Below are 23,042 nucleotides of genomic sequence, written 5' to 3' on the forward strand. Positions count from 1 at the left end.
GATAGCAGGTTTTCAGATTAAGTGGTTAAACTGCATCTGTTATTTTTACATTACTTATATATATATATATCACATATTTATCACAAACAGAAAAAAAAAAAAAAAAAAAAAAAATATATATATATATATATATATATATATTGCTTACTAGAATTCATTTGGAGTTTGTAGTTGGTTATAGTCCACAAAAACAACTACTTAATTGATTGGAAATGGAAAGAAGTTGATCTTCAGATCAAATATTGGAATATTTTCTGCAAAAAGAACGAAATGTGGTTGACTTCTCTTGGACTTGTTCACATCACATTCTTTTAGTAATTAACTATAATAAACAGTCTTTCAAGGCACGTGAGTGAAGCTAATTACAGTGTCATATTCACCTATTAAGAGAACCGATTGTCTTTCCTCTATGACTTTTCAAATGCAAAAAAGTTTATTACCTAGAAATAATCTCATTCTAAGAAGAATATGGTCTCTTCATGTATGATCACATGATCAAAACATATAATAAGGAACACAATCCTTTGGCAAACATTTTTCACAAATGTGCAAGCCATGATCTTCTGACAGCAGCAATTTTGTAAACTGTTCAGGATAAGAAAATATTCTAAACTGACTTTTGTCTATACAGCACAAAGCTGAACACTTCCTCTTCAATAGGCACTTTTAAAGGAAGGCAAGTTTTTTATGGAACTAGTTAATTTGAGCACATCAAAAATACCTTGCTGATATCACACTGTTTCCTGCAATCATCTGTATCCAGTCTGAGATAGCAGAGATTTTGGTATAAATGGAAGGATGGCTTATGTGGCCAGAGCTACGCTGGAAGCTCAGAATTCCGTGGATTTCCCATCTTTCAGAAGAGTTATTGATGCAAAGAAGAGGTGACCCTAAATTGTCCTGAAAAATTAATCAAGATCAAAACAATGAGTTTATTATTAATAAAAAAATGTTTCATTTGAAAAATAAACTGCTTAAGTCTTGTTAATAAATCCATTAAATTTATACCAATAAAAATGTGCTATTATGCATACTACTGCATACTGCTTGAGTATTTATTGAGTACTACTTGATAAATTCTGCATACTACTTGAGTATTTTCAGGAAATGTGTAATAGCATATTTTTCAAACTTTGCTTACAATGGGAATATATAATTAAATGCAAACTGCATCTGCTAAGTCAGGGGTGACCAACCTGTGTATCTGTGGCACTTGTTGCCGGGCAGCTCTTATTAATGGCTCATTTCCCGATGGGGAAAAAATAAAATAATGTTAAAAAGATAATAATATATATATATATATATATAAATATATATATATATATTTTTTTTTTTTTTTGTTTTCTTAGGTCCCTGATGGTATTATTATTGGATTGATTTACTTTTTCTAATAATTTTCTATTATCCTTAATATTCTATAGACATTATGGGTGTATTGCATGATTGCTTGCAACTGCATTGACCCATAAATATTAGTTACATATCAGTTACAGTTATTGTCGTTTTAACTTTCTTTCTTTCCTTTCTTATCAATAATTATAAATATATATATATATATATATATGATCAAATTAATCCAAAAATTAAATAGAGAAATAAAAATTACTGAAATATATATTAAAATAAATAAGAAAAATTTTGCTTATTTATTTTAATATATATTTCAGTAATTTTTATTTGGTTCAGTTCATTTTCACTCTACTGGTTTGCCATGCTACTGGCAATATTTAGCTTTTATATATATATATATATATATATACACCGTTTTGAAAAATCAGAAATGAATTTAAACCCATACAGCAGAATTTTCCAAAGTTGAGTCACAAAATCTTGCTACGATATCAGCATTCTTTTTATTCTGCATTCCCTTTCACTACATACATTAGTATTAGTAGTGGCAAATGATGCAAGAAAGCAAGCTTATAAAGAATTATTCAAAAAAAAAAAAACCTTCCCATTTCGACTATCTCTCCTCTCCAACAGTTTGTCTAGTTATTCCTTGAATTTATTCAAACTGTCCACTTCCATGTCAGATGGAAGTTTGTTCCAGCAATCGACCACCTGCTGGTTAAAGGTTAACTTCTGCAACCATCCATTCTTAAGTTGAATTTATGCCTCTTCATGTGCATAGTAATTCAGTGAGGAAAAATCCTATTAGAATTGAGCTTGTTCAATCCATTCAAAGTCTTAAACACCTCAATCAGATCACACCACAGGTGCCTATATCCTTTGTACCTTTCACCAATCTCGTGGCGCCTCCATAGCCAGGTGGGAAGGAGCAGCAGTGCGTAGCACACGCTTCTTGATTAGACCGGGGTTTGAGTCCGTCACCACCAAATATGGAGGATGCGGAAAGGTCAGGGAATGACCACCGCATATCCCCAGAGCAATATGGCCTTAGTTGCTAATGCTCCTAAAAACCAAAAAAAACAAAAAAAAAAAAAAAAAACCAATCTCGTTGCTCTTCTCTGTACTCACTCCAGTAGCTCTACATCCTTCCTAAAATGAAGCTTCCACACCTGTATGCAGCACTCAAGATATTGCCTTGTACAATGGAATAATCATCTCTTATTCCTTCTAGAAAAATTTCCATATATCAATGACCCCCATGTGCTGTTCTGGCACCCTGACTGCACTGCTCAGAGAACTTCATATCTGACTGCACAATTATCCCGAGTTTTATTCATTTTCCCCTACTCTGAGTGTAGTACCACACAGTTGGTATGTTAAACTGGGATTACTGCTACCCATGTGCAGCACTTTGCATTTGTCAATGTTTAAACCTCAATTGCCATTTCTCAGCCCAACTGCCTAATTTTTCTATATCTTGTTGCACTAGCATAGCGTTATTAACCACCCTGCCAACTTAGACATTAAGACTGATATACTTACCTTTATCAGTATCATAAATAAATACAGAAAACAATGGACCCAGCACCTAACCCTGGGAGGGACAGATTTCCACTAATAACATTAATCCACAAAAAGCACTGTCCACTGATAATGCCCTGTCTCCTCCCACTCGATCATCCCTTTGTCTATAGCAGTAATAGTAACAGTTAATAGTATTTGCCATATACTGCAAGGAAGCACAGGCTTTTGCTGCACTAGGGATGGGGGAGGAACTATCAAGTAGAAAAGCAAACACAAATTATGTTTCCCGTCTCACACATGTAACTACTCAGTTGACCTTTGAATTTATGCAAATTGTTCCAGTAAATAATGACTTGCTGGCTAAAAGAAAACTTCCTACAATCTAGTCTTAACTATTCCCCTGTAATTCAAATTTATGGCCCCTCATTCTGGAATTCTCTAAATGAAAATTCCGCCTTGTAAACCTCAGTTAGCATCTTTGAAGTGCCTGGTTGCCAAGCTCCATAGCCCACGTAATCAGTATTTCCTGTTGTCTTGCTGATCTTACCATTTGAGTTACCTGTCTTTGGAAGCTTTCAAGAAGCTCAATGTCTTTTTTGGAAATTTGGAAATTTGCAGCTTGGAAATTTGCTGGATATGAGCAAATTTCCAAGAAGAAGGAAAAACACCTTTGGAATAAGAAAGTGAAAAAAGGCAGCAAAGAACAGGAGTAAGTTCATGACCACAGGTTTTGAGAACAAGTGGAGAAATACCATCAGGACCTGGAGCTTTCTTACCATCAAGATTTGTCAAAATTGTTCTGACATTTTGACGGAAGACCACAGGAGGCATTGAATGGAGCATGTTGGGAATGGTGGGAAGTGTTTTGCCAAGATCATTAATACATGAGTTGGAAGAAAAATGGGATGCTACCAAGTCAGCTTTATCCTTGGCTGAAGTGATAACAGAAGCACCTGGTTTTGACAAAGGTGGTTGCAGAGTTTGGCAAAAATTGCGGCCAATAGCTTTGACAAGAGATCAGAATGCTTCGCTACCGTTAGGGCAAGAAGCAAGGTTTCTACTCTTAGCCTGCTCAAAAATATAGTTTGGACTGATTAATAACTGCTTTACAATTGTTGCAAGCTTTGGTGTAGGCAGAAAATGAAACTGAAGAATTAGAAACAAGCCAATTACGATATGCAACATTCTTCTCTTGAACAGCCTTAGCACATTTATTGGAAAACCAACTTTTAGATAAAGGACGAGATTTTAAAGTGGAGTGTGGAATAAAGGATTCCATTCCTGCAAGAATAATTTCACTGACACGATCTGAGCAAATGTTGACATTAGAAATGTTTTGAAACAGTAATCTGATTAAGGAAACGAAATATCATAGGTCATCCCATTTTGCATTCTTTTAATGCCAAAAAATACAAGGTTGGGAATAGCCATGAGATTAAGGCTCCTTTGGAAAAGAGATAATCACCAAGTTGTGATCTGAGGTGCCTAAAAGACCACTCAACTTCATATACTTAGAAGGGTTGTTTGTTAGAAAAAAGATCGGCATGTTGGCTGTATGGTTAGGATTGTCTGGTATTCTTGTAGGTAAAGAAACAATTTGTGCAAGGTCATTAGTAATTGCAAAAGCCTCAGCATCTCGACCAGCTGGGTCGGTATGACTAGAAAATGGAAGCCAGCTGGAGCTGTAAACATTAAAATCACCAAGGAAAATTACCTCACTGTTAGTAAAGTTGGACTGGAGAAAGTCAAGTTGCAAAGAGAGGAAGTCAAGGAGAAAAATGATTAGTGGAGTTGGGAGAACGGTAAAGACAACAGATGAATTTGACACAATGAGGTAGAGAGATTTTAAGCCAGAGAAGATTGAAAAGAGGAGATTCCAAATTACCAAGTCTTTGTCAGGGAATATCGGAATGGACATATGCACAAGTACCACCTTTGAGGCGAAAGGAATCATATAGCAAATAATTTGGGCAACTGAGATGAGCAGTAGTTGAATAAACTGATCAGCATTAGCATTAGTAGAGGCATATGATGCAAGAAAGCAAGCTTATTCAGCATCAGCCAAAAAAAAAAAAAAACACAACCACTACTCCCATTTCACCCCTCCGTTAGTTCGAAATACCTGTCCAGCTGAGCCTTAAATTTGTTTAGGCTATCAACTTCAACAACAAGTGATGGAAGTCTATTCCACAAACCAACTGCCCGCTGGCTAAAGGCAAATTTCCGCACATCTATCCGACATTCGTCCTTCCTCAATTTGAATTTATGCCCTCTCGGGTGATTATTCTGAGCAAGAGGAAGAATCCCATCGGCATTGAGCATGCTCAAGCCATTCAAAGCCTTATACACCTCTATCAGATCACCTCGCCGATGCCTAGTCTCCAGACTCTGTAATTTGCAAAACTTAAGCCTTTCTTCATAAGAGCAACCCTTTGTTCCATTCACTAATCTTGTTGCCCTTCACTGTACTCGTTCCAGCAGCTCTACATCCTTCTTGAAATGAGGCCTCCAGACCTGTGTACAGTACTCAAGGTGTGGCCTGACCATTGCCTTATACAAGGGAATAATCACCCCTTTTCTCTGCTAGAAAAATTCCTGTATATCATTGATAAGACACCATAAGCTACTCTTGCAGCCCATCTGCACTGCTCAGAGAACTTCATATCTACCTGCACAATTATCCCCAGGTCGTTTTCATTCTCTACCACTGTTCGTGAAGTACCACAGAGTTGATACGTTGCTCTGGGGTTGCTGTTTCCCATATGTAGTACTTTACATTTGTCAATGTTAAACTTCATTTGCCACCTCTCAACCCATCTGCGCAACCTTTCCAAATCCTGTTGCAGCAGCATAGCGTCAGTAGTTTCCTTAACAACCCTGCCAACCTTTGTACTGTCTGTAAACTTGGACATTAAGCTTGATATACCATCATCAATATTATTTATAAATACAGAAAACAATAATGAACCCAGAGGGACTCCACTAATAACATTAGTCCACGATGAGCAGTGTCCTTTGATTACCACTCTCTGTCTTCTCCCCCTCAACCACCGCTTTATCCATAGCAGCATAGCAGCCTAAAATGCCACACTGCTCCAATTTGTGCAGCAGTCTTCCATGTGCAACAGTATCAAAAGCTTTTCTAAGATTCAAGTATATAATATCAAAGTTATTCCCTGCATCCAGTTCTTTTGTGACTGCATCATAGTATCCAATCAAATTGGTCAGGCAAGACTTCCCCTTAACAAAACCATGCTGTGTCCGAGTTATAATTGAAGTCTTGTCTAGATGATCCTGCAGTGGTTCTTTAGCCAGTGCCTCCATTAATTTTCCTGGAACAGAAGTTAAACTCACAGGTCTATAATTACTTGTGTCAGCCTTTGATCCTCCTTTGTGAATTGGGGTCACATTTGCACATCTCCAGTCTATGGGTGCCTCCCCTGAGTCCAAGGAAGCTCTCATAATTATAGCTAAGGGTTTGCTTACTTCCTTTGCTGCCTCCTTTAATATAACTGGATAGATCCCATCCACCCCGGGTGCATTTTTTATGTTTATCCTCAACAATTTCTCTTCCACTTTCCTCTCAGTTATTAGAAAATGATCTAGCTCACTGCCATTGTTTACTTCACCTACGACATTCCCCTTCCTGAATAACTCCTCATGTGTGAATGTAGATGGAAAATACTCATTTAGATTGTTAGCCACCTGAGCAGGATCCTCAACTGTTGAACCATCAACATCCAGTGGACCAATCTGATTCATCCCTTTCCTTCTTGAGCTTAAATAGGTAAAGAACTCTTTTCTGTTTTTCTTTGCATCCTTTGCCAAGGATTTCTCATAATCTGCCTTTGCTTGCCTAATCTCCATTGTGACTTGGTTACAGACAAACTTATATTTATCATAGGCTTCCATGTCACCCATTAATTTGTATGTATCCCATGCATTTTTCTTCTCTGCCATATGTCTCATTAGTTCATCTGACAACCATTTAGGCCTGAACCTTGAACATTATTTCTTGGTTGGTATGTAAAGCCTGGTAGCTTCCAAGATTAGTTCCTTGAATGCTTCCCATTTTGAATTTGCTGTTGGTAACATCATCAGTTGGTCCCACTGTATAGAATTTAAATACTGTCTCAGACCTTCATAGTCGCCTTTACGAAAGCAAAAACCCTTCCCTTTACCTCTGATGGTAGTTACCTCCTTGAGTAAATCCCACTTCAGCACACTGTGATCACTGCCACCTAGTGGTTCCTTTATCTGCAGATTCTTAATGCATGAAGAATCACTACTGATAATCAGATCAAGAGTATTACTCCCTCTAGTTGCCTCCGGAACATGCTGGTGTAGAAAACAATCATCCAATAAATCCACAAAAGCCTTGCTAATGTGTGAGTGACCAACCCACAAATTCCAGTCAATATCTGGGAAATTAAAATCCCCCATTATAAGACTCTCTGATTTACTGGCCCATTCTATTTCCCTGTACAGTATCTTATTATACTCATCAGAGTCATTAGGCCCATAGCACACTCCTACTCTCAATTTTGATTTACCTATGCTTATGTCACACCAAACTGACTCGACACTGCCCTTTCCATCGATGTCGACTGGTTTCACTTCCTTGGATTTTGTGTTTTTTAACTAATAGCATAACCCCTCCTCCCTTCCTATCCTGTCTATCCTTTCTGTATACGTTCTACTCCCCAAATTCCAGTTCTGCATTCCTGATATCTGTGTGACACCACGTCTCTGATATCCCAACAATATCTGCCTTTGATGTTTTGAGCAATACCTCAAATTCATCAAATTTATTTACTAAACTCCTAGCATTGGTGTACACGCAAGTATACATGCACCTGTTTCTATTCTTAGCTACCTAACACAACCCATGTGTTTACTTGTACCGCAATGACTTCCAGCAGTCTCTGAAATATCCTGCATCTTGTTTTTCAGGCTTCTGCTCATTCCAATAGAAGCAGTGCAAGAATCTCTTTCACCTCTGCCAGTGGCTACTGTTAATCTATGATAACTGAGATTCTGTCAGAAAAAAAGTACATGGGGTGTGGCAGACTGCAAGAGGAAATGGACATCATTGAGATTAGAATTGGGACCACATATATTTGTGAAATGAACTAGGAAGTGTTTGGGAGGTTTAGATCTTTTCACAGATAAGCTTACTCTATTACTTTGACAATTCATGGTGCATTCAATAGTAAGAATATATCCAGATCCTTAACATAATGTGGCCTCAACAATGCCTCCCACATATACACTACTCGGACTCCCTCCAGTTACTATCTGGCAGAGTAGAGGTAGCAAGATTATACACTAGCTGATCCGGAAGCCTCCTAAAGAGTTGCCAGTAGGTTCGGTCCAGTGTACTAACTAGCAGCTGGCCTGTGAACACTGGTTTAGAGCTGTACCCTTGAAATGTAAGGAAGATTGGATCTTGCCATGATGTTCATCATAACCACAAAAGTCATCAGTCTTACTGCATGATGGAAGAGATGGGGAAGGGTTGACCGGAACTTAGTTCTGGAGACTAAACATGGGTTCAACCACTTCAAACCTCCAATAAGCAAAGTGGTGGTATTGCACTGGTTGATGAGAGTTCTGCCCACCAAACAAAGTCCACAATTTAATTAATTAATTAATTTTTATTTTATAAAATATAATTTGCATATAAACATGGTTGTAACTTCATTGTATATAAAAACACTTAAAAGAGTGAAATGTGATTTGCCATCTATCAACCTATGTAGTGTTCAGTATGTTTCTCTGTATTCCTTGGTCTTTAACAGTTGTTGACAGAGAAGGTGGCTTTTACTGCATTGTTAACAAGGGAGGATAATGTTTTGGTTTATATTTTTGAACTTCCAATTCTGTCAGCAACACAGAGTTTAGAGTTGTCATTCTGTACATTTATTTGCTTTTGAAATTATTAATCTTTACTGCTTTCTAAGGTAAGAGAGAGAGTACAGGTCGACTGTCACTAATCCGACAACGTTGGGACATGTGGGATGCCGGATTAGTGAGTTTGCCGGATCACTGGTGGTTATTTTAGCACATACAGTTTACCCAACAGCTAACCACCTCATCCTGCCTTTAACGCATTGACTGGTAAGCTAGTTTAAGAAAAAAATTTCCCAGGGGCCAAAAAATATTTAGCAAATAATTTGATCAGTAATTCTAAAATAAACATTGTAATGACAGTGTTGTCATTTTTCGCTTAAAATATCAAAAAAAAAAGTTTTTGTTTTATGTCTCATATATGTGGCCCAGTAGGTTACATCTTGAGAAGCCGTGTCAGCTAGATATGTGTGACGCTATTACGGCATGCATATGTAGGTCATTTCTGATTAGTTTATTGCATGTGCAGTGAGCGCTGCAATAAAACTAATTGCGATAAAATAAACTCTCAAACGTCGCAATAAGTTGGTCAGTATTGTTAGAGATTTTGTGAAAACAAGTTTGTCAGTACGCTCTATTATCCATCATATTGTGTTGTGTTTTTTCCGCAGGTTTGTAGTAGTAGTAATAGTGGCATGTGATGCAAGAAAGCAAGCGTATGAGCTTATGCAGCGTCACCAAAAAAAAAAAAATAAATAAATAAAAAAAAACTTCCACAATGACACATGGAAATTTGTTCTAGCAATTAACCACCTGCTGGCTAAAGGCAAATTTCTGCACATCTATTCTACATCTGCCTTTCCTCAATTTGAATTTATGCCCCCTTAGGTTCGTATTCTGAACAAGTGGAAGAATCCCATCAGAATTCAGTGTGCTCAACTCATTCAAGGCCTTATACACCTTAATCAGATCACCTTGCAGGTGCCTAGTCTCCAGCTGCTGCAATTTGCAGAACTTAAGCCTCTCTTGGTAAGAGGATCCCTTCATTCCCTTCACCAATCCTGTTGCCCTTTTCTGTACACGGTCAAACAAATCTACATCCTTCCTAAAATGAGGCCTCCAGACTTGTATGCAGTACTCAAGATATGGCCTGACCGTTGCCTTATACAGAGGGACAATCACGGCTTTAATTTCGGTCGATCACGACGAATTTTAAATATATATAAAAATATATTAGTCAAAATCTAAATATTATTATCATGAGCCTCACTGCATATGCTTATTACAAATTCGTTGAACCACATGATTACTCTTGTCGCTGTGCAGTCGCTAATCTTGTCTAGTTCATGTAGTTACGTTGCAGAGAGCATAGTGTATGTGTTGAATTCTTATTTAGCTTATTTTAATATTTATAACTGGACAGTGCTTATACGTTAATTTAATACCCTTTGATTTAAAAGTAAAACGCATAATTTTCATCAAGAGTGAGAACTAGAATTCTTTTTTGTAAAGATAAAAGAAACATATTGTTTGATTTGGAATGCTTCTGTGGATCCAAAAAAGTAAATTTAGAAAGGCACTTCAATGCACTCCATGGTCAATACCAATCGAATTTTCCACCTAATAGTGACCTTAGAAAAAATAAATTACAAGAACTTAAATCCAGATTATTCGCGCAACAAAATTTCTCACATCATTTAAAGTGAGTAATTTCTTGCAAAAAAATGCAAACTGTTTTCTGATGGTCAATTCATCAAAGACTCATTTTTAGAAATAACAGATTCTCTTTTTGAAAATTTTAAGAACAAAAATGAAATTAAAAGTGCTCTTCAAGATTTGCAATTATCTTGAAATACTGTGATGCGACACTTCAAAAAAATGAGTAAAAATGTGAGCGAACAACTGCGTGCTCATATTGCTAATGGTGTGTCCTTTTCTTTACAACTGGATGATAGCTGAATTGCTCGTTTTTATTTGTATGGTTTTCAATGATTCTGCCACTAGAGAAGAACTACGGGGTATGGTTTCATTAAAAGAAAGAACTAGAGGTCTTGATATATTTAACGCATTCAAAAATTTTATTGAAAAAATTAAATTACCACTATTTAAGTTCGTATCAATAACAACAGATGGAGCTAAAGCAATGAAGGGGCATCTTAACGGATTCATCACATTGTGCCAAAAGGATGATGAATTCCCAGAATTTTTGAGTTACCACTATATCATCCACCAACAAGTGTTAGCCAGCAAAAGATTAAATACTAAAAGTATTATGGACATAGCTTTCAAAATGGTGAATTCCATCAGAGGACAATCTCTTCAAAGGAAGCTTTTCAAAATGCAACTCGATGAAAATGAACCAGATCTGATATTACACACAGGTGTGAGGTGGCTGAGTCAGAGTAAGTTTCTACAGATTTCGAAATTTGCTGAATGAAATTCAAAAATTTGTTGATCAAAGGGGAGATGATTATCAGCAGCTACAAGACACAGAGTGGTTGTGTGATCTGGCTTTTTTGGCAGCTTTTACCAGTAAATTAAGTGATCTGAATTTGGAATTACAAGGAAAAAATAAAAATGTGGGTGAAATGATTAGTAGTATTGCTGCATATAAATATCAATTTTTGGCAATGGCTAAGGATCTCAAAGAAAAAAAAATTCAATCATTTTGCAAAATATGCAAGATCATTTGCAAAATATCCTGTTTTTGAATTTAATAGAGAGAGAAATATGTTTCTGAAATTGAGAAAGCTGTGGATGATTTTGAAACGAGATTCAGTGATTTTAAAACAATTGAAGACATTGTTCAATATATTTCTTGTCTATTTAAGGTCGACTTAGATACGAAACAAATTGCAGAAAAAAAATCGTTGAGATTCTTCACACAGAGAAATTTTACTTGAAAATGAAATTATTAAATTGCAAAACGAATCTTCCTAAAAGCCAGGTCATCAGAAAATGACTTTTGAAAATGCTTGCCGAGAAAAGTACTGTAAAAAAATTCAGTGAACTTTTAAATTCCTGTTTTGGTTCCACATAAGTGAAACAAACAAAAAAAAAAACCGAAGAATTGCTTGTGCTCTTACAGACTTGTATACAGAAGATTCTTTACTGTTGGCCTTATCACAGTATATCCCAGATTTTGAAAGCTTGGCAGATGACATTAAGACACAAACTTCACATAAATTAAAAATTTATGTAAGTATGAATTTAAAATAAGAATTCTGAATTGTATTTAATTTTAAAATTTATAAACAACATTTTTAACCATGTGCAACAACCTTCTTGAGATGGTATATCGCGGCACATTTTGAAGAAAAAAAGTTGATCGGTTTACTTTTTGCAGATGATCGGGTGGTGATAGCACAAGACTTAGAAGATGCAAAGTATGCATGTCATCAATTGTTTGAGGAATATGAACAATGGGGTCTAAAAATCAATTTTATCAAGACTGAAATGTTGTCTTCAGGGCCAGGACACGTTCTAAATATTGCAGGTTTTAAAATCAAACAAGTCGATAAATTCAAATATTTGGGATCAATCTTACAAAGTGATGGATCATCCCAAGCAGAGATCAATAAGAGAATTACAGATGGCAGAAAGGCTATCGCATGTTAAACTCTGTTCTGTGGAGCAAAAATATCCTAAATAAAACAAAGAAACATATATTTCAAACGATTGTACAAAAGTCTTCTATTGTATGGAGCGGAAACCTGGACATTGAATAGGCGAGCGGAAAACAAATTGCTCTCCACAGAAATGGATTTTTGGAGACGCTCAGCAGGAACTTCTAGAAGAGACAGAAAATGGAATGAAGACATAAGGGAAAAAATGGAAGTGAAAAAGACTATTCTTGACATCATCAAAGAAAAGCATCTAACATGGTATGGACATGTAAAATGGATGCAAGAACACAGATATCCAAAGACTATCCTGGAATGGATAACTCCTGGAAGAAGGAGAAGAGGAAGACCTAGGAGGACATGGATGGATGGAGTACGGGAGTGCATGACAGCCCGAGGCTTAACTGACCAAGACATCTTGAACCGCACTTTATGGCGGGAAAAAATTCCTAATAAGAAATAACTTGTAGGCTGAGGAAACTCACTGTAAATGGAAACACTCCTCTTGAAGAAGAAGAATGGTGCCATTTTTGATAATTTTACTTCAATGATTACACAGTAAAGTCAAAAGAAGAAGAAATTAATATTTAAAAGCATATTCAGAATTCTCTGCTCTATGTGAAGTGTATGTACAAAAGTTTTAATTTTTGCATAATTCTAAAATATGATAAACTCATTCGCTCCACTGGGTCCTCCCCATCAAAAACTCACCACAGGAAGCCCATAAACATTTGGGAAAGGGTTAATCACCTTGTACAGCACTAAGGTCTAGCTTGCAAGACCCCTGGCCTGGACCCCCGCATTTGCTAAGGCCAGCGCTGAATCCCTGAATGTACTGCAAAGTCTCGTGAATGTGCAAATTGCTCTTGCAATTTAGACGAGGAGCCTGCAGTATATTCTGTTTGTGAATGGTTTTTTGACTCACAATTGGGACATGTAACTTTCCCTTTATTTACATGTTTCTTTTGAGAATGATTAATTTTTTTGGCATTTGAAACACCATAAATGATTTGGTATGTATGGTCATACAAAGCAGTGTGGGTAACCTGCTTTAACAGGTTGGAAAATTCGGTGTATTAAAGGTCAGTATTATGTTATGTGTTAGAACTAAGTTGTTGTCTTTTTGGATCACTATTCATCATGTTTGTGTTAATTTTTGTTCTTGCAGTTCCATGACTTTTTTCTTTTTTGGTGATGGTCAATAAATCTCACTCACTTACCACTCCTTTTGAGGAGTTCAGTGTGTTATGTGGCATGACTTTAATTGGAATTCCACTTATGGAGGACAATTTCAATAACAGTTGTATTATGTAGAATGTATTATAGTTAGGGAAGGATGTTACATGGTTGTTTTCCATGGAGTTTAATTACTATATTTAATAATTGCTCTAATACCACATGAAATTAATAATATAGTTTATTAAGCTTATCGCCCACACCACTATACATTAAAGGTGACATTTCAGGATGATGGGTATCAGTAAGATGCCTGAAATATCATCTTAAATGTATGGTTTGGGTGATAAGCTTAATAAACTTCTTTGCTCGAGCAGGCTTTGCCCCTGCTCGTGCATGCTTTTCTATGTAAAATGTAGAGGTATGACAGAGTAGGTCAAATCTTTTCTAAGTAAAAGACACACTGATTGATATCTAATCAGGAAATGACCTATGCAATTATTTACCTGTGCATTTGTAGTGACGTAATAGCACTGCCCAGTAGTATGATGTGACCTGCATTGCTTTTCTCCCATTGGCTATCTCACCACGCAGCATTCTCAAGGTCAAATAAATACGACTATGTAATTACCAGCATTTACATAGGTCACTTAGGAAAAGGCAGGATATTTACAAACTATACAAATATTTACAAAATACTAAACTATTTTGGGACGATTGGTTCCTTAGCATTAGTAGAGGCATATGATGCAAGAAAGCAAGCTTATGCAGTATCAGCCAAAAAAAAAAAAAAAAAAAAACACCACTCCCATTTCACCCCTCCGTTCGTTCAAAATATCTGTCCAGAGCTGAGCCTTAAATTTATTTAGGCTATCAACTTCCACAACAAGGGATGGAAGTCTGTTCCACCAACCAACTACCTGCTGGCTAAAGGCAAATTTCCACCACATCTATCCCACATCTGTCTTTCCTCAATTTGAATTTATGCCCTCTCAGGTGATTGTTCTGAGCAGGAGGACGAATCCCATCAGCACTGAGCATGCTCAAACCATTCAAGGCTTTATACATCTCTATCAGATCACCTCGCCGGTGCCTAGTCTCCAGACACTGTAATTTGCAAAACTTAAGCCTTTCTTTGTAAGAGCAACCCTTTGTTCCATTCACTAATCTTGTTGCCTTTCTCTGTACTTGTTACAGCAGCTCTACATCCTACTTGAAATGAGGCCTCCAGAGCTGTATACAGTACTCAAGGTGTGGCCTTGTACATTGCCTTATACAAGGGAATATGCCGACCGGGCTAGCTGAGTGGGTAAAAGTACCTGCCCGGCAACCCAAAGGTCGCGGGTTCGATTCCCGCCTCGGGCTTGGATCAAAGTACTGCAAAAACCTTGGGAGGTGCAATATGGCCACAGAAGCCGATGCGCCAACAACTACCAAATCAAAAAAAAAAAAAAAAAAAAAAAAAAACAAGGGAATAATCACCTCCTTATCCCTGCTAGAAAAATTTGTTTATATCATTCACAAGACACCATGACACTCTTGCAGACCATGTACACTGTCAGAAAATTTCATATCTGCTGCACAATTACCCCCAGGTCCTTTTCATTCTCTACCACTGCCAGTATAGTACCACAGAGTTGATACGTTACTCTGGGGTTACTGTTTCCCATATGCAGTACTTTACATTTGTCAATGTTAAACTTCAGTTCCCACCTCTCAGCCCATCTGCTCAACTTTTCTAGATCCTGTTGCAGCAGCATACTGTCATTAGTGTTATTAACAACCCTGCTGATCTTCATATTGCCTGTCCATATTGACCATTGACCATCACCTTGAAGGTGCATAGTCTCCCATTGCTTTGTTGTTGATTCATCAGTCATTGGTCAGGCAAGACTTTCACTTAACATAACCATGCTATGTCCGAGCTATAACTGAAGTCTTGTCTAGATGATCCTGCAGTGCTTCTTTAACCAGTGACTCCATTAATTTTCCTGGAACAGAAGTTAAACTCACAGGTCTATAATTACTTGTCAGCTTTTGATCATCCTTTGTGAATTGGGGTCACATTTGCACATCTCCAGTCTATGGGTACCTCCCCTGAGTCCAAAGAAGCTCTCATAATTATGGCTAAGGGTTTGCTTACTTCCTTTGCTGCTTTCTTTAATATAACTGGATAGATCCCATCCACCCTGGGTGCCTTTTTTATGTTTATCCTCAACAATTCTCTCCCACTTTCCTCTCAGTTATTACAAAATCATCTAGCTCACTGCCAGAGTTTACTTCACCTCTGGCATTCCCCTTCCTGAATAACTCCTCATGTGTGAATGTAGATGCAAAATACTCGTTTTGTTTGTTAGCCACCTGAGCAGGATCATCAACAGTTGAACCATCAATATCTAGTGTATCAATCTGATTCATCCTTTTCATTCTAAAGTATACATAGGTAAAGAACTCTTTTCTGTTTTTCTTTGCATCCTTTGCCAAGGATTTCTCATAATCTGCATTTGCCTGCCTAATCTCCTTTGTGACTTGGTTACAGACTAGCTAATATCTATCATAGGCTTCCATGTCACTCATTAATTTATATGTATCCCATGCATTTTTCTTCTCTGCCATATGTCTCATTAGTTCATCTGACATCCATTTAGACCTAAACCTTGAACAATATTTCTTAGTTGGTATGTAAAGCCTAGTAGCTTCCAAGATAAATTCTTTGAATGCTTCCCATTTTGAATTTGCTGTTGGTAACGTCATCAGTTGGTCCCGCTGTATAAAATTTAAATACTGTCTCAGACTGTCGTAGTCACCTTTACGAAAGCAAAAACCGTTACTTTTTCCCCTGATGGTAGTTACCTCTTTGAGTAAATCCCACTTCAGCACACTGTGATCACTGCCACCTAGTGGTTCCTTTATCTGCAGATTCTTAATTCATGAAGAATCACTACTGATAATCAGATAAAGAGTATTGCTCCCTCTAGTTGCCTCCCAAACATGCTGATTAGGGCTTGCAAACCGGTTAAATCGGTTTTCATATTGAGTTGTTAAAACCCGAAACCGAGCTTCTAAAACCGGATTCGAATATTTTCTTAGTTAGCCCTCGAATATAGTTTTTTGTTACGCACATTTTCTTTTGTTCGTTCATTTGTCTGGATCGTTCAACTGCTTTATGTTTTAAACATGTTTTTTATTTTATTTTATTTTATGTTTAGGTACGAATCTCATGAGCAAGTGGCCCAAATCTAGGAGGGGTACCTTTTATCTTCCCACCTGTATCATGGCACGATGCAGGTGTACTCATTTACGATTAAGTGAGTCGGAGCGATAGCGTAAAAGAAAATGCTCAACATTTCTCCGTTCCATCTATCTTGTTCGCCAGTCAAATTATGGAACGGGCCTTATTGATGGTTACCCACTAGAAACAGATTCTCTGAAATATTGCATCAAATTTCAATCGTAAATTTGTGATCAAATGTTCTCCAAAAAGCAGCTTCACCAAATTTAGCTCTTATTTAATTTTGAAAATACAATAGATTTAATTGGGGGGAAAAAATTGCAATTAAATAAATAAAAAATTTCTTTCGTGAAAATTTTGAAACTTGCCTTGTTTAGACTCTTCATTCAGTGCTTGCGGGAGTGATGCATAGTATTGTGCCTTTGTTATCTTCAATATTTTTATTAAAATTGTCGGTGATATAAATTCCTACTAAATAATATTTATTACTCTTAATATGTCTAATATGAAATCAAATATATGGAATTATTTTGCTCGAAAAAGCAAAGATGAAGCACAATGTTTGAAATGTCAGAAGATAATGAAGTCGTCTGGAGGATCTACATCATCTTTGATGTTGCATTTAAAGAAAATGCATCAGATTGACATTAAACAAGATAACAGTGAACCTCCCGTAAAAATGGTAAGAACATTACAAAACTTTATCGTTAAAAAATCTATGGAAGAAGCGATTTCAAAATGAATATAAATGTGCATTCAAAAGACAATCATTGGTCGGTAGGTCTTATTGAGATTAAGAGTTCACTTGATAGCAGAAGAACTGAGCAAATTGTGAATGGACACTTGAAGGAATTTGGTTTGAACTTGGATAAGGATATCGTTGCCTGCACCACCGATGGAGCAGCAATGATGATTAAGTTTGGCAAGCAAATTACGCCTAATCATCAACAATGTATAGCCCATTGTATACCTCTGTCAGTTATAGATGTACTTTATGAAAAAGCAATCAATTATGGTGCCACAGTCTCTTGAGTCTCCCAAAGAATATGAAGAAAATGAAAATAATGAAGAAAGTAGTGATGATGAAGAAGTTGAAGAAAGACAGCAAGGCATGCTTTATCAAACCGCCTTTACCGATGAGCTCATTTATTTCTTCAATCCAATGGCCAATATTGCACAAACTATTAACAAAGTCAGAAAAATTTGCAAGCTTTTTCGAAAATCGCCTACCAAAAATGACATATTACAAAATTTTGTTAAAGGAAAATTTAATGGGAAAGAATATAAACTTATATTAGATTGAAAGACTAGATGGGATAGCACATTCTATATGATTGAGAGATTTTTGAAATTGAAAAATTGCATTCCAAATGCTCTATGTGCAGTACTGTCAACTGAAGCTGTGTCTGACGATGACTGGAAGAACACTTGAATTGCTATGTGAAACTTTGCGACCAGTTGAAATGATTCTGAAGGCCTCAGAAGATACAGACTTACTTAAAGCAGTCTTCAATAGAATTTCTGCTTGCTAAGCTTGATACAGCAGACAACCCATCTGCTTTAAAGTTTCATCAAAACCTTTTGCAGCGTTACAATGCAAGACGAAATTGCCAAACTGTGGCTTTGCTGAGCTATCTACACAACCCCAAAAAGTTTATGAAAGAAGATTCAGGTTCAAGAACTTTTGATTTTCCAAGTAAGCAAGTTTTGAAAAAACATGCTGAAGAGATTTATCAGAGATTATTTGCAAAACATTCCGAAGGAGTCTTAGCGTTGAATGAAGAAACTGAAAATAAACAAACTGTTCTTTTAGAAGAAAACAAAGACTCGTCTAGTTCCGATGTTGGAGATACACTCATGCGAGAGTATGATAGTGTAATAAAGAGATTAAGTGAAGAGCCTTCAAAATATCCGAGTGAATTGGAAATCAGCAATGAATTTAAATTTTGGAGGCAACTAGCAGTAGAAGTGAAAAGCCGGAGAAAGTTTATAGAGCACTGCTGACCATTAAACCAACAAGTGTCCAATCTGAGAGAGTGTTTTCGATCACTGGTCTCTTTAACACAAAAATAAGGTCAAGTCTATCAGGAAATATTATTAATATACTGTGTTTTTTAAAGGATCATTTTCAGAAAAAAGCTGAGCAATAAATAGTAAAGTAATTTCCCCAAGCTGTTTTTTTTCACATTATTTTTATTTATTTATTATTATTATTATAGGGCTTATTATTTTTTTGTTTACTATACGAGAAGATAGTTTTTATTCAAAGGATTTGAATACAATTTGTAATTTTGTATAATCTCAAGCTGATTACTTTTTTGGAGCATTTTAATTTTTTTATTTTTTTTACTATAAGAGGTGATAGAGTTTGTTTAAAAGATTTGATTACGATTTGTACAATCTACCCAAGATAAAATAAATACCTGTGTTATAAGCTTTTAATTATTTTCTCTAAGTCTGAGAAAATCGGTTTTAACAGTAAATTTCGGTTAAACTCGGTTTTGAAATTTCTCGGTTTTATCCAAGCCCTAATGCTGATGTAGAAAACAGTCATGCAATAAATCCACAAAAGCCTTGCTAGTTTGTGAGTGACCAGCCCCCAAATTCCAGTCAATATCTGGGAAATTAAAATCTCCCATTATAAGACTTTCTGATTTACTGGCCCACTCTATTTCCCTGTACAGTTTCTTATTATACTCATCAGAGTCATTAGGCCTATAGAACACTCCTACTCTCAATTTTGATCACCCATGTCATGCTTATGTCACATCAAATTGACTTGACACTGCACTGTCCAGCGATGTCGATTGACTTCACTTCTTTGGATTTTCCTCCTCCCTTCCTATCCTATCTATCCTTTCTGTACACATTGTACTCCCCAAATTCCAGTTCTGTATTCCTTATATCTGTGTGACATCACGTCTCTGATATCCCAACAATATCTGCCTTTGATGTTTTGAGCAATACCTCAAATTCATCAAATTTATTTACCAAACTCCTAGCATTGGTGTAGATGCAAGTATACATGCACTGTTCCTACAGTGCATGTAGATGCAAGTATACATGCACTGTTCCTATTCTTAGCTACCCTAACACAACCTATGTGTTTACTTGTACTGCAATGACTTCCAGCAGTCTCTGAAATACCCTGAATCTTGTTTTCCAGGCTGCTGCTCATTCCAATAGAAGCAGTGCAAGAATCACTTTCACCTCTACCAGTGGCTACTGTTAATCTATTATTCCTTGTATCCCCCCAAGCTAGCAATTTTCCGACCCACCTAACGCTGCCTTGATAGCATCAGCAAATATTCTTGCACCCTTTTTTATTTAAGTATATCCCATCCCTGTAGAAGCAGTCTCTCCTGTTAACAAGTACAGACCAGGCTGAAAAAAATTCTACCCTTTGAGCCTTGCACAATCTTTCCAGGGCCAAATTGATCGACAAGGCTCTTATCATATCCTGTCGTGTCTGTGCAGAATTGCAGACACTTTCAAATTCAACCCTAATTCACTGCTTTTTTTCAACAGTGACCTGTACTTGTTAAGTCAGTCTGCCGGTCTCCTACTCTTAATATCATTAGTGCCAACGTGTACAACAGTATCACCTTTTGTGCCCTTAAAAGATGATATCCGCTCTACAATGTCATCAACCTTTGCCCCTGGCAGACATACCCCAGTCCTGTTCCACCTATCATTTTTACATACCATGTTCCCCGTTTCCCTGACAGTAGAGTCACCAACAACTACTAGTTCCAGTGTGACCAGCGCATTCTGCCTTGTGGGTTGCCACTGTGCTGAGTGATCAAGTGCAAGCTCTGGCGTTGATGTGGGCAGCTGAGAGCTTGATGGGTCCCTCATTTTAGATCCTTCAAGGTCATCCATCCTTTCCTTCAAGCTTTCATATAGGCTCATAACAACACTGAGTTGTCGCCTGATTTCCTTACACTCCTTATATCGTGCACACAGAAAGACATCCCCCCATGGCAATATCATGCCCTGTACCTGATTGCTCCAGAAACATCAAGTAAGCAGTGCATTTTAAAAGGCTGAGATTTAGAGTGCAACTGCCCCCCTCAGTTCTCCCCTGAGCCACAGCACTCTCATTAGCTTGAGCCTTTTGCTTTGCTGCTCTGGTCTGAGTCATGATTTCAATTTAATTTCAATAAAATTTTGTAATTTCAGTACAAAATTATAACCCTAAGCTTGTATCCCAACACAGTTATAACACTATATATCTATATTTATTTTTCAGTATCGAGTATTATCTATGAGTTCCGTTTATATAACTTCCGTATCAAGTTATGTTACATTTGTAAAATCTAAGTCGTTATATGTATTTAGTTAAAAAGTACAATTTAATTGACAATGAAGTTTAATAAGTTTAATAGATTTTACTGATTCATTGAAAATATTATATAATATTCTATATACTATACTATACTAAGCTAACGCTATCTAGTTCAGGATATAACGTATTGTATAACAATGGCGGCAAGTTACGAACAGTAAATCTACGGACACTTAAGTATTAATTAAGTTCCAAAATCTCGCTGTCTCAATTCAGAATAAACCAAGGATCTTGACTAGGTCTATAAGCTACTTATAGAAAATAATTTAATATAACAATTGGTCAATAAAGCGGCTAAATATGGCTAAAAAACGTCTTGTTCAGCTGAGCTGCAAAACTTGTAACACGTGGATTGGATACCCTTACCGATACTAAGCAATAACCTACAAAATCTCTATCTAAGTTAAACTTTAAACTAAGTATCGTAACTAGGAATATAAAGCTACTCTAGAAAATAAGTTAATAAGCCAATTTAAGCTAAGAAAACAGAAAAAACTTCTCTATTTCCAGGAGCAGTATAAACTTCGTCTGCTCAAGGCTACTCTCGTTCCCATGTTTTCATCATCAACCTTCATCAGCTGACATTAATATACAAAAATTGTTAGAATGGAACATAAAATGATGCCGGGTGTGGTCATGCATTAGACAGTGAAGCACATGCATGAGGTTAGTGAATGTTATGGAGGCAGCTGTCTTGCAATGCGTCCCACATATGTGCTCTACACTGTCAACAGCAAGTGTCTGATTCTGCCCAGTAACCCATTTATGTTCTTTCCATTTAACATCCTGACATAGTAGATGTATGATTGTAAATATTTTAGTTTTTTGTAAATATTTGTATAGTTTTGTTATTTTTGTTTAATAATAACATTATACTAATATACTAACATTATAATGCACTGACTGAAATCTAATCATTTCACAAATATACGTGGTCTCAATTCTAATCTCAACGATGTCCACTTTTATTTGCAGTCTGCCAAACCCCATGTACTTTTTCTGACAGAATCTGAGTTATCGGTTGATTGAACTACTGCTAATCTCAGTTGCCCAAATTATTCACTGTATGATTCCTTTTGCCTCAAAGGTGGTACTTGTGCATATGTCTGTTCTGATATTCCCTGTCAGAGAATTGGTAATTTGGAATTTCCTCTTTTCGATCTTCTCTGGCTTAAAATCTCTCTACCTCATTGTGTGAAATTCATCTGCTGTCTCTACTGTTCTCCCAATTCCACTAATCACTTGGAGCTCTTTGACTTCCTCTCTTTGCAACTTTCCTAACAGTGAGGTAATTTTCCTTGGTGATTTTAGTGTTCAAAACTCTAGCTGGCTTCCGTTTTCTTATTTGGTTGTTTTTTTTTTTTATTTTTTTAGGAGCATTAGTAACTAAGGCCATATTGCTCCGGGGATATGCGGTAGTTATTCCCTGACCTTTCCGTATCCTCCGTATTTGGTGGTCACGGGTTTGAACCCCGGTCTAATCAAGAAGCGTGTGCTACTCGTTGCTGCTGCTGCTGCTCCTGCCCACGGAGGTGACTTTCCGTTTTCTAGTCACACTAACCTAACTTGTCGAGATGCTGAGGATTTTGCAATTTCTAATGACCTTGCACAGATTGTACATTTACCTAGAAGAATACCAGACAATCCTAACCATACAGCCAACACGCTTGATCTTATTCTCACAAACAACCCTTCTAAGTACACGGTTGAAGTGAGTGGTCCTTTAGGTACCTCAGATCACAACTTGGTGATTGTCTCTCCTCCAATGGATCCTTTATCTCATGGCTATTCCCAACCTCGTATTGTGTGGCCTTACAAGAATGCAAAATGGGATGACTTGCAAGATTTCTTTTCTTATTTTCCTTGGTTGGACTACTCTTTCAAAACTTCTGATGTTAATGTTTTCTCTGATCGTGTCAGTGAAATTATTCTTGTAGGA

At 36.8% G+C, this 23,042-nt stretch overlaps 1 protein-coding gene across 1 annotated transcript in view; it reads right to left on the reverse strand.

The window, feature by feature from the left end:
* Window positions 1–207: 207 nt before the first annotated feature.
* LOC150084410 (transmembrane protease serine 5-like) overlaps window positions 208–23,042 on the reverse strand; it is a 289,626-nt gene continuing 266,791 nt past the window's right edge. The window contains exon 12 of the mRNA XM_090375211.1: window positions 208–900. Coding sequence (XP_090231337.1) covers window positions 712–900 — 189 coding nt within the window. The 3' untranslated portion in view covers window positions 208–711. The remainder of the gene's footprint in view (window positions 901–23,042) is intronic.

This window comes from Mastigoproctus giganteus, chromosome 6, assembly GCF_048544385.1.
Source record: "Mastigoproctus giganteus isolate SK-2022 chromosome 6, ASM4854438v1, whole genome shotgun sequence".
NCBI lineage: Eukaryota > Metazoa > Arthropoda > Arachnida > Uropygi > Thelyphonidae > Mastigoproctus > Mastigoproctus giganteus.